The sequence below is a fragment of the Cervus elaphus genome, chromosome 11 (genome assembly GCF_910594005.1).
Source record: "Cervus elaphus chromosome 11, mCerEla1.1, whole genome shotgun sequence".
In the NCBI taxonomy this organism is placed as follows: Eukaryota; Metazoa; Chordata; class Mammalia; order Artiodactyla; family Cervidae; genus Cervus; species Cervus elaphus.
Window position 1 is genome coordinate 35,163,349 of NC_057825.1, and position 12,792 is coordinate 35,176,140.

The 12,792-nt window shown below is 38.0% G+C and overlaps 1 protein-coding gene across 5 annotated transcripts in view; it reads left to right on the forward strand.

Annotated features, from left to right (window-relative positions):
* CLIP4 (CAP-Gly domain containing linker protein family member 4) overlaps positions 1–12,792 on the forward strand; it is a 60,148-nt gene that overhangs the window by 31,267 nt on the left and 16,089 nt on the right. For all 5 annotated transcript variants that reach the window (XM_043917493.1, XM_043917492.1, XM_043917490.1 and 2 more), the window contains 4 exons: positions 1,094–1,183; positions 2,192–2,335; positions 5,955–6,089; positions 9,529–9,652. In XM_043917493.1, coding sequence (XP_043773428.1) covers positions 1,094–1,183; positions 2,192–2,335; positions 5,955–6,089; positions 9,529–9,652 — 493 coding nt within the window. The remainder of the gene's footprint in view (positions 1–1,093; positions 1,184–2,191; positions 2,336–5,954; positions 6,090–9,528; positions 9,653–12,792) is intronic.

Sequence of the window (12,792 nt, forward strand, 5' to 3'; positions counted from 1 at the left end):
TATCCATAATGCCTACCCTAGTTCTTTCTTACCATACCTCCAGTATTCTCTGCAAGAAATCCGACCTATCTCTCAAGACGCATATTGGAATGTGATGTTCTTGATGAGGTGTTAACTCATCTTTACAGCAATGATTATTGTCTCCTCCCTCAATGCTAGGGCTTATATCAAACATGTCCTTGTATTTTGATTATTCATGTCTTTCTGCCATGCCAAATTGAAAAGGTCTTTCTTTAGGACTGAGACTATGGCTTGCTCTGTTTGTGATGCTCAGAGTGCCAAGCTCAGTTCTCCACCCAAAATTCTTTGTGAGCAAGTAGAATTGAAATGAATTCTAGGTGGAATTCAAAACTGGATGTCATTCATTAGGTTTCTTATTTAAATGGTTTGGTTCTGTAGAATTAAAACAGAAGTCTTAATAAAGTGGATTATTATTCATGACCTTGTTCTTTTTTAAACTGCCTTTTTTTTTTTTTTTTTGGTGGGAGTTGAGTGTAGTGAGAGTCAGGTAGTCATTTTCAGAATACCAGTGACAGAGAGTACGGGGATTCTTAATATCTGACTTCCACTTAAATGAAAAGCTTCTATAATGGTTTGCAAAAATTTTTTTTTACCGCAAATCCACTATCTGAATAGGCAGTCTGCCCCGATGAATTTGCCTGGGCACCAATGAAATCATGAGTTGTGTGCAGGTCTTAATAAGTGTGCAACTGTCGTAGGCATGTTAAGTTTTTTTACCTGCTAGCATTGTGCAAGCACTAAGGAGTGTACCAAGTATCAGATGGCTAGATAGCTGTGTTTTAAATGCTTTATATTATATAGAATTCCTAAGTGGATTTTAAAATAAGTTTAAAAGATAGTTTAGTGATATTTGGGGAAATTGATTGGGGTTTTCAGATGGGCTAGGAATACATTCTTTTCTTTCCCCTTAATAAAATACTGGCCCCTGATGTCTATGAATTTATTATCCAGTGTGTTTGCAGAAGTAGAGAATATTTCAGTGAGGATTGTCTGTACTTTTAAAAGCGAATCCATATTTATGTTTAACATTAAAATTCTTTCTTGCTGAATGTGTTTTGTTTCTGTGTTCTAGGGTTAATGACATCAAAAAAAGACAGTGCTTCAGAATCAACACTCTCATTGCCTCCTGGTGAAGAGTTGAAAACTGGAGCAGAGAAAGATGGTAATATAATTTATAACTTCTTAAAGTTTAATGTACTGATGGAACTTTAAAACAATATAGTGATATAGCTTATATGAGGCTAAATTTTAAAGTTTGTAAGGGAAGACTTGGTATAGTAAAAATTTATACTTGAAAATCCCCTAAACAGCTCATAATAAAGTGCACACACACACATATGTATTTTTTGTATAAATTCCTGTGTTGTGATTCTTACATACATGCAGTGAATTACAGGACTAGATGCAGAGAATAAAGTGAAATTACATAGTGTAGATGGCTTGATAGAATTATTTAAAGTTACCTTTACAATTTATACTTGAAAGCTGCTGAGAGTAGATGTTAAGCATTGTCACCACTCACACACACAAAAAATGAACTATGTGAGGTGATGGATGTGAATGTGTTATCTTGATCTTGTTAATCATTCCACTATGTCTTTATCATAATATTGTACACTTTATATACAATTATATTTGTCAATTATTACTCAATAAACTTGAAATAGATAAAAAATTAAGTTGTCTTTAGCTGTTAAATCACTGGGTGAATAGAGCATGAATAGAACATTCAAAAGTATTCCTTCTTGCCTTCAGGTTAACTCAGAACATTTTAATATTAAACTTTTGTTACCTTAAAAATACATTAGTTGTGTTTTTTATATAACTAAGTTGTGATTCTACTAATTCATCTAAAGTAAGAGGTGAGAGACAGTGGTGGTTAGAATAGGTAATTGGTCTAAGTTGATTACACGACAACACTTTTCTATATAAGATGTCACCATATGGTGTGGATCCTTTGGATCCTTAAAATTGCTTGGGCTCTAAAATCTTGTGTGTATTAACTACAATGTATTTTGATGAAATTAGGCATTTAATTCAACACTAAGATAATCTACAATGGAAGAAGCTGAATGGAGAGTTTCAGAGGATTTACCCGGAAAAGCATCTAATTGGTTCACTGCTTGTTTTCCACCCTTTGATGTATTCCTTTCCTTTACCATTGTTTTAGTTCCCCTGATTGGATCCATCAGCAGCTCCTCCTCTATATCTTCTTTGGAGCACAAACAGAGCCTCTCCAAGAACCTGAATGCACGTGGCAATAACAAGAAGACAATGAGCAAAAGCCCTTCTCTCTCATCTAGAGCCAGTGCTGGTATCTATGGCTTTTTCAACCAGGCTTTCTTGGTGTTTTTTATCTTGGTTTGTTTGTAAGTAGATTTGCTCTTTTTAAATGTGTAGAAGGAACCCTTTACTTCAGTCAGATTGAGCTACTTGCCCCTTTCCTGTCTGTCTTCCAGCCCTCACCCCTCTCCTCTCTCAGCACACTCTGGATCTCTCTGCCTTTCTCCTCATGCTCCTGCCATTTTTCCTTGTCTGGATTTACTTCTTCTCTTTGTTGTCTAAGGACTCCACCCTCTGTAAGGTTCCTATTAGAACTTTATGACAGATCCTCAGATACTTGGAAACTGTATGATCTCTTCTCTTTCTTTACTTATCTCTTTTCTAATCTAAATCTAATATTAATAATTAACATGTCAGTATGCATTATTATTTCATATCTATTAAAGGCATTTTGCATATCTTATTTCACTTAATTCTCAAAATGAATGAAATATCATGACCACCTTCAGTTTATGAATGAGGAAACTGAGGCTTAGGGAGGTCAGGTATTGGTGCATGATGGCAGTTTCTAAGTGCACACCTGGGCTGCACCCATAGGTCTGTCTGCTGCTTCTAGGCTATGTCTATGTCTCTGCCTCTGTCTCAAGTACCTTCAGCTCTTCCTTGTGCTGTAGAGTCCTTAGGACCCTCCCGGCTAGCTGGTAGAGAGCTGAAGCTCTGCCTCTTAGTACAAGTCCAGCCTGAGTCTGCTCATGCAGTTTTGGTGACCACACTGTATCATTGGCTCAAATAGAGCCGAAAGCTAAGTTTCTTCATTTTATGGCTTGATGTAGGACTTTACATTTATTTTCATTTAATTTAATGGTAGAATTTTTATCCCTCTGAGTTTTGTTTTTTACATCTTGCTTGTAGCTTTTCACACACTTTAGAGTTATCTTCTTATTTAAAAAAGCATGCTTTCTCTATTTTTAAAGTCATTGTTTAAAACTGTGTAGGAGAGGTTGACAATGATAACCTGTTTAGCTCGCTATGAAGCCTGCATGATCCCATTCTATCCACATTTCTTCAGTTATGTGTAAGGATATAGAAAACACTTTTTCTTGTTGGAATCAACACATGAATACTGATTGCAGTTCACTTATTTGCCTATGGGCTTCCCTGGTAGCTCAACTGGTAAAGAATCTGCCTGCTATGCGGGAGACCTGGTTCAATCCCTGGGCTGGGAAGATCCCCTGGAGAAGGGAAAGGCTATCCATTCCAGTATTCTGGTGAGGAGAAGTCCATGTACTGTATGTATGGAATTGGGGTTACAAAGAGTCGGACACAACTGAGTGACTTTCACTCTCTTTCAATTTATCTGCCTACATAGAAAGGAAATCAGGTCATTTTAGCATAACTTGTTTTTAATAAGTCTCATAGTAATTACTGGATCCTTTTTCTAATACTTTCAATACTTGTGCTGAATCAGTATTTTATCGTGAAAAATGTTCAGGACAGGATTTTCTTAAAGATACTGTATTGTATGGGGGAAAAAAACAAACAAACAAAAAAAACCCTTGATAGTAACACTGATGTAATAAATGTAAAAGTTCTCCGAAAGTGGAAAACCTGGAAATTTTGCTTGAATATCTATTTTCTGAATAGATTCTCCTTCCCCTGAAACCAGTTTCTCGTTAATGCTGAGAGGAACAGAGGTGAGACAATGCAGTGATGTAACAATCCTGTTTGTCTTCATTTTAATTGCATTTTAAGGCCTTCTTCATTTGGAATTTAGGCCTTTGACAGTGACTTGATTTTAAAATTTATGTATAGGTATGGAATTGTCTTTTTTACCCTTTATATAAAGTAGTTCTAGTGTGCCTTCTTATTTAACATTTTTTTCTTTTTATAAATTTGAGAGGTTTATAAGTTTAAATAATAGAGATGAAGAGAGTTATCAGTTAGAGTAAGAAAGAGGTCCTTTTAAAAAGGGAGGGAATTGAAACATGTGTATTATCAATTGTGAAACAGATCGCCAGTCCAGGTTTGATACATGAGACAAGTGCTCAGGGCTGGTGCACTAGGATGACTCAGAGGGATGGGATGGGTAGGGAGGTGGGAGTGGGGTTCAGTATGGGGAACATATGTAAATCCGTGGCTGATTCATATCAATGTATGGCAAAAACCACTACAATATTGTAAAGTAATTAGCCTCCAACTAATATAAATAAATGAAAAAAAATAAAAAGGGAGGGAGAGAGAATGGGTCACATGTGAGAGAAAGTCCATATTCCAAACCCAGAAATACTTCCTTAAATTTTTCTCTAGATTGAGTGATTTGCATTTGGGGAGGTGTGGACTGCAGAGAGTGGACATTATTGGAAGTTAAGGACAAAATATTAAAGAGAAAGAGGAGCAGAAAGAAGGGGTTGGGGGATGGGGAGGTTGGGGAGGAAGTCTGTGAACTCAGCCCCACTGTGTCCCACGTTGAACTCATTGTCTCGATCCATTGTCTGCAGACAGAAACCTGAGGGTTTCTGGTCACAGGGTCTGGGTTTTAAGTCAGGTGTGCCACCTACTTGCTGTGAACACCATGTCTTCATTAATTCCCGAGTTTGTATCTTGTCTATGATTATAATTCTCGTGATAAGCACTTTGTAAACTGTGAAGTGCTTGGGAAATGTTAGTCATTTTGAGGGCCTAGGACTTTTTAGACCTTCCTTCTTCCTAGACCTTCCTTCTTCCCAGGTTTGTGTTCTTCGGTTGTTGCCATGTTTTTAGTTTCTCCCTCTTCACAGCCTGACTTTCCCTGTATCCAGTGCCCTCACAGAGGGTTCCCCAGCCCTTGTCAGATGACAGCCATTCCAGTCTGTTTTTTGAACTGATGGGAGAAGCCTCAGAGGCCCACCTGTCCTCTGTTATAATTGAGCAGCTTTCTAGACAGTGTTGCTCTAGAACGTCTGATGTTCAGGAGTGGGCACTTCAGGGTTTAGGTTTGAATCAAGGTCTGAGGCGAGGTGCTGTGTGCTTTTGTTTCTAATAAGAAAATCAGTTTGGGGGTCATTGGAACCTTAGAGCAGTTCCACTTTTAAATTACATTTGTGTATGTATCATTTACACCAAGTCCCACTGAACTACTATGATTCTGCCATTTTACTAGAATAGAGATTGGTGGATTGCAGCCCATGGGCCAAATCCAACCTACCACCTGCTTTTGTAAATAAAGTTTTGCTGGAACACATTGTGCTCATTTTGTCTCTGTCTGCTTTTGAGCTACAACAGCGAAGTAGAACAGCTGTGACAGGGTAGCGTGGCTTGCAAAGCCTGAAGTGTTTACTATATAGCCCTTTACACAAAGGGTGTGCTGACCTCTGTTCTTGTAGAGAGTGCTCCCAGGAAGTCAGAATAAAGTTGATGCTTCACTGTGTAAGTTCCCAGAGCAATGATCATCTCAGGAAACCCTTCAAATTTCATTCGAGTAGCTTTCCTTCACATGTGAGAAACACAACTGTAGATGCGGTGTGTAAGGAAGAAAGCAGCATATATTGAAACCAACTAACTAGACTGGTTAGAATACATAGTAATTTTTTGGCTAATGTGGTTTTTGAGTGTCCCTTTGTTTTTTCTCTCTCTTCCTGTCCCACCCCCTTCCCCAACCAATCCCCACACAGGTTTGAATTCCTCAGCAGCATCTGTAGCAAATAGCGGGCGCTGTGAAGGAGACCTCCGAATTGGAGACAGGGTGTTGGTGGCAGGCCAGAGAATTGGTACCATTAAGTTCTTTGGGACAACAAACTTTGCTCCAGGTAACTCACCTGTATAGTCTTTGCTCAACTTGAATTCTTTAGAATACAAAGGTTTTACAATTTACATGTAAATAAAATGTAGAATTCTTGATTAATAGTTCCTATGGATGGTCTTTCTGGCACAGTAAATGCAAAATGTTGATTCAGATGCAGACTGTTTTCACGCAGGTTGATTATTTCTTATGCATTTTTCCTGCCAATTGTGTTTTACATTGCCTAAAGTTAAAATCAGTTGTTACTCTCCAGTTTCACTCTCACTGATTGCCAAGTGTGCTAAATAACAGAGAAAACATTTTAGGATTAGATTTGTGCTAAGCACATTCTTTAAAATGAGTGGATAATGAGTTCATTGCATATAGCTTTTAACAGAATGGCTTAGAGAGAAAAGCAAACAAAGAGGTTCAAAGGGAGATGAAAAAGGTTTTGCGCACCCTGGGACCTTAAAGATGCATGTTTGTGTATTTATATATTCATTCCAATCTAAACTTAATACTGCGTTTCCAAATGTGAAGATAATCTTTCTTTTGTATTTTTGGTGATTGTAATTTCAAGTAGAAGCCAGTTGAATAAAACATTTGTATTTTTAAATAGCAATATGCTGTGTTGACACATGGTGGCATTGCAGGATTTGTAGGAAAAGGTTACTGAGAACACTGATTTTTTTAAAAAAAGTTTGTAGTCTTCTGTCAGGATCTCTGAAAGATCTGAGATTTTACCTTATTTGCAAGATGGATGACCATGGTTCCATCGATGCTGGCAGAAGATGGTAGCCTCCTGGGTCAGAGACAGAGAACCTCAGTGCTCTCATCAATAATGGTAGCTAGAGTGGCAACATTTTCTTCTGTTTGTTTCCTGGGCCCCAGTTCCCAGAGAATAAGATAGGGAGGAGGGCCAGGTGACCCCTGTACACCCAGTAGTATAGGAGAGGAACCCCAAGCTTAAGGAATCTGAACCTTTATAGAGACAGTAAGTATACCTGTCCTCTTGCCAGGGGAGACTGTCTCCATCTCCCAAGGCTCTCTTCTCTATAAACATCTGTGAACACATGGTCAGCACCTCTCTCCGTAAGACATGGACAGAGAATGGTCTCCTAGAACATTCTCGTTTCATTAGTACAATTTATAATTGAGGTCCAGTTACTAATTGATTGGGGATGGGCTGTATGTTATATAATTCATGTCTCTCGAAATAGTAGTAGCAACTGAGGTAGTAACCAAGATTAGTTAGAATGTTCTTAATATGGTTCTCAAATAAAAACTTAGAAATGCCAAAGGTAGTTTATTTTTCCACTATCATCATGTCTTCTCAGTTTCCTTTCTCTGGTTTTACTAAACAAGGCTTGAATGGTTTGATTCATTTGGATTCAGTTGTTTTTAGGTTGACTTTTAAGTTTCGAACTCCTAGTAAAGAGCATTTAGGGCTTCCCAGGTGGTGCAATGGTAAATAATCCATCTGCCAGTGCAGGAGATGCAAAAGACAGGGGTTAGATCCCTGGGTTGGGAAGATTCCCTGGAGTAGGAAATGGTAACCCACTCCATTATTCTGGCCTGGAAAATTTCATGGGTAGAAGAGCCTGGCGGGCTACAGTTTTCCATGGGGTTGCAAAAAGTTGGACATGACTGAGTGACTGAGTACACATAGAACACTTAGAAATTTGAAAAGTAATAATCAGATATTGGACATGAGTTTGAGCAAACTCCGGGAGATACTGAAGGACAGAGAAGCCTGGTGTGCTGCAGTCCATGAAGTGGCAAAGAATTGGACATGACTTAGCGACTGAACAACAAATAAACAGTATAAAAATTGGAGATTTTTTGTTAAAGTCCTTCTGCCCTTTCAGAAAGTAGTAGGATATATTTCTTGTGGCGTCAAAATGTAGATCAGTCAGTTCTATAGAACAGTGGTAATATCTAGCCTTTTTTAGATTGTGAGACTTAGACCTGACAGAGGGCATGGTTAGCCATCAGTGCTACCTCTGAAAGAAAGGTGCTGGTTACGTGGGGTGATGTCCATCCCTCACCACCGCCAGACACTGTGTAGTCACTCTTGTTAACACTTGCTGTAATGCCTTCCTGCTGTGTGCTATATACTTTCAAGAGGTATATGGCAAACATGTAGCAGTGATATGGTGTATTAAAATGGGAAAATGTACAAATTATATAGGAAAGCATCAAAGGCAGGAGGACATAAAACTTGGAAAATTGTAACTGTGGCACTCAGAAATAACAATGGCAACCAGAATAACCTGGTTTAATGACATTCAGAAATGCAGTGCCCAGCATTAGTATGGCCAAGCAGTAGGTCTATATACATCTCTTTGTACCTGTGCAGAGTAGGTTGTTTCAGTATAAAAGACTACCACATGCCTTATACTAGTCTTTCCAATTCAAACTCTGTTATCGGGAATCGACTCAAGTGTCATCATTTTGAATATAAGAGGAAAAAAAAGTTAAGAACTTCTGGGTTGTCATTTTAGAGGTTATATAATTGACTCTCTGCATTATTAATCTGAAGGAAACAATATTCCATATTTTGTCATTTGTAGTAAATTTCTCAATATCCATATCTTTATTTGATACTGATTCTGAGAGACCAAATACAATCATTATTGTGTTCCCCTTTTAAATAAGAAATGAGTGGACTGTTGGATACATTTAACTAATTTGGAGGTACCTTCATCCAGAGCCATTACTCTAGGAGTCTATGTCCTTTTATTTAATATTTGCCACACTAAAAGCAACTTCGCTGTTTTAATTTTATGCTCTCTGGAAAAGGAAATCCCATTACTCTCCTCAGAGTGCCCTTTTAAATACTTGAAAGCCTTTTAGAAAATTCTTCCTATTAGCTAACCTAAATCTTTTAGGTTAAAAATGATTTTTTTCCCCCATCTTGGGTGGGGAAAAAACGAAAGAAAAAGAAGAATCACCATGAAGTCTAGTCATTTTCCATATTATTTTTGTCCCTCTTTAATTATTTAAGAACTGTTTGTGGTATTCTCATATTGGGAGAGTAAAATGAAAAGATTGCATGTTCATTTTATGTCTTATGCATCGCAATACTATGCTACATTGCTCCCATCTCAAACAGACTATATTACCAAGTTAAGGACAGTTTCTTATTATAGCTTTTAGATATATTTTGGTCAAACACTACTTGCGTAATAGCTAATCCTTGCCAAATTTGTGTTTGTGCATTTTGTCTTTCTCCCTTAATGTACAGCTCTGCAATTATGCTTGTGAAATGTTTTTTTGGTTCATTTTTGAAACTCTCAAATTTTGTTTTATAATTTTATTGTTTGAAGGCTTAATGATAACAATGATCTTCCATCACTTTGGTCATGTGTGAGAATGTTAAACCATCTAGACTGTGGGTTTGTGTAATAACATAACAGTTTTGGATAAAGTACAGATGCTTTTAAAATCCAGTATTCTTGTTCTAGGATATTGGTACGGGATAGAGCTTGAGAAACCCCATGGCAAGAATGATGGTTCAGTTGGAGGTGTGCAGTATTTTAGTTGTTCCCCAAGATATGGAATATTTGCTCCCCCATCCAGGGTTCAAAGGTGAGAAAAAAATGAAATTTACGTTATTAACAAGAACTTTCTGTAATGCGCAGTGAGTTAGAGTCACTAATTCTGTATGAAAGATGTGCACTAACTACAGACCATGTCTTCTTTCAAGGGGTTAACCAGCCACCTTCTTCAGAGGGTGGGCTCATGGAAAGCTAAATTTGCTTTGCTGAGGATTTGCAATTTTAAAAACCTCCTTTATTCCTCATTTGCAAACCCTATGAGTATGTGTAGGCTATTAGGAGTGGTGTTTGCTGCTCAGAACAGTGAGAGCAGCAAGCTTAATCTGTCATGCAAACAAAAGTGAAAATGCTCTCTGATTGCTTCAGTCACATCCTAACTACATTAAATTTCCTGCCAGCAGGCACCCCATTCATTCTCCTACAAACCTAATGGAAGCAAAATGGCTTTTTCCTCTGATTTCTTTAGTTTTCAAAAATAGATAGGCAGTACATCTTTGGGGGGAAGTGAAGCTTCAAGTATTTATATATAATATACCTCCTCGGTGTTTCTTCCGAAGATAGTACACTTTTGCTCCAGCTCACTCTGGGTTTTAAAAAATAAGTTGAGCAGAAACAAGTCCTTATGAAATTCTAGGTACGCTGTGTGAAATGACTTAATATGCTGAAAGAAGTTGGCCTGATATCTTTAAATAGGCAGTAACACGTATGGTACAATCACATTCATGAGAATAGACCTACCGTCTCAACCTGGGAGTCCCGTCTCATCCCCTTCCAACTGGACTGTGTGACTGCCTCCTGGCAAATTTAGTAGTTTTCATATGCATTTTCTTTGTCATTTTTTTTTAAATGAATAGTTATGTATAATTTTTGTATTTTTTTCCTTCTTCTATGATGTACTCGATATAATCCTTTTCTTGTTATTTATGATTTTATAACATTTAACTTGTAATGCTTTGCAGTTATAAGTTAACTGCAAAGTACTTGACAAAGTACCTTCAATTAAATGTTTTGTTTGATTTTAATAAGTATTTAGCCAGGTAAACTAAAAAAGAATAACTGCCGATGGTCCTTGACTTACAGTGGTTCAGTTTACAATTTTTAGACTTTATGATGGTGCAAAAGTGGTAAGAAATCAGTAGAAACTGTACCTCAGATTTTGAGTTTTGGTCTTTCCCCGGGCTAGCCGTACGCAGTATGACACAGTGTCATGAGGCTGGGCAGGGCAGCACCTGCAGCTCCCAGTCAGCCCCGTGATCATGAAGGTGAACGACCCAGGCACCTACGACCCTTCTGTATCCACACAACCATTCTGTTTCTCACTTTAAGTACAGTATTCAATAACTTAAACGAGACATTCAACACTTGATTGTAAAGTAGGCTTGGTGTTAGATGGTTTTGCCAAACTGTAGACGCATGACAGTGTTCCGAGCACGTTTAAGGTTGACAAGGCTAGGCGATGATGTCCAGCAGGTTAGGTGTATCAAATGCATTTTCAACTCAAGATGGGTTCGTTGGGACATAACTCCATTGTAAGTTGAAGAGGATCTCTACAAACATTTACTGATCATTTAATGAGTGGTGGGCTCTGTACTGTGTACTTCCTCAATTTCCCCCAGACCCATGAGATATAAGGTATTACAATTATTCCTATTTTGCAGGTAAAGAAAAGTTTCACGAGATACAGTAACTGCTAAAGTCATGTAGCTGGTGTAGGGGACGAAAAACTTGTCCCGTACCATCTTACATTCACTAACTGGAGGGGACGGAGTCTGTGAATTAAACTGACAACAGATAAACAGAAGAAAAGGCATAGCCTTTACTAAATGTTAACTTTACATGCATGGGGGCATCACAGAAAGTGGTGAATGCCCAAAGGAATGGTGACATTGGAGAATTTATAGACCATCTTAATGGGGGAAGGGACGGGGAAAAAGGCTGCTTATGGGAGAGCAGATGATGTTAGGGAAGATCAATGGGCCTTTAGGAAAGTGGATGGGGATGTGATAGTCTGTGACAGTGTCTGTCTGGGTGTGGTGTTAACTCCCCATCTCCTCTCCTGTGATGCAGGTCAGTCTTCCATGCTTGATGAAATTCTGGGGAGGGGATTTATGACAATTGAGTTCTTCTTTGGGAAGATCTGTTTTAGGCAGATAAGGGGAGTTCAGAGAAAGCCTCTTTTTGCATTTGTTTATTCTTGAATGTCTTTAGCTCAAAATAATCCCTTGTGCTAGAGCAGCCTGTTTGGGGTAAGGTGTTTTTTTTTTTTTTTTGAAGGAAGAAAATAGTGACAACATTTTTTTTTTTTCATTTTTTTTTTTATTATTATTATTTTTTTTTCCAGTGGGTTTGTCATACATTGATATGAATCAGCCATGGATTTACATGGGGTAAGGTGTTTTGATCTCCCATACTAGTTAATGGTGGAGCTGGATTCAGCCCAGGTTTGTTACTTTGCTTTTTCCTAAGCCCTTGCTTTTAGATAGTTTGCAGGGGGGCTTTTGGTAGTTATTTTATAAATAAAGAAAAAGAGGCAGTAACTGGTGGCACTTAGACGTGCTGCACTATTTTAAGTGCTTTTTATGTATTGTTTACTCTTCTGTAGTGATCCTGTGTGTCGGGTACCATAATTATCCCTATTTCACAAGTGGGAAAGTAAGGCACAGACAGCTTAAGTGAGGTGTACAATTGTGCCCAGGGCCCAAGTGAAGATTTGAGCCCAGAGAGTCTAGTATAAGAATGTGTCCTCTTAACCATTATCCTATTATGGTTAAAAGAGGCTCAGTGACTTTCTTCAGGACCTATATCTTGGAAGTGATTGATTTGGGAATAAAATCCATACTAAGTCACCAGTTAGTCTTCTGGATTCTCATATTACTTTGAACAAATCTTCATCAGCACATTGCTACAGTCTCTTAGAAGTTTGATTTGTCTCCTAGTCATGAGGACTGGGCTTCTCTGTTCCATATTTGCCTACCCAAGGAATATAGTTTGGCATATTGTGCACACAGTAAATATTGATGAACTTTCCTTCAGTGTCTTTTATGCTGTAACAGCTTTCTTCTCTGTTACATTGTGAAGCCACTTTCTCTCTCCAAGTTTTATCTTCTTTTTCTTGCTTTGTTTATGGAACACACATTTTTTGCTTTCTTTTTTGGGGGCATCTATTTGGTC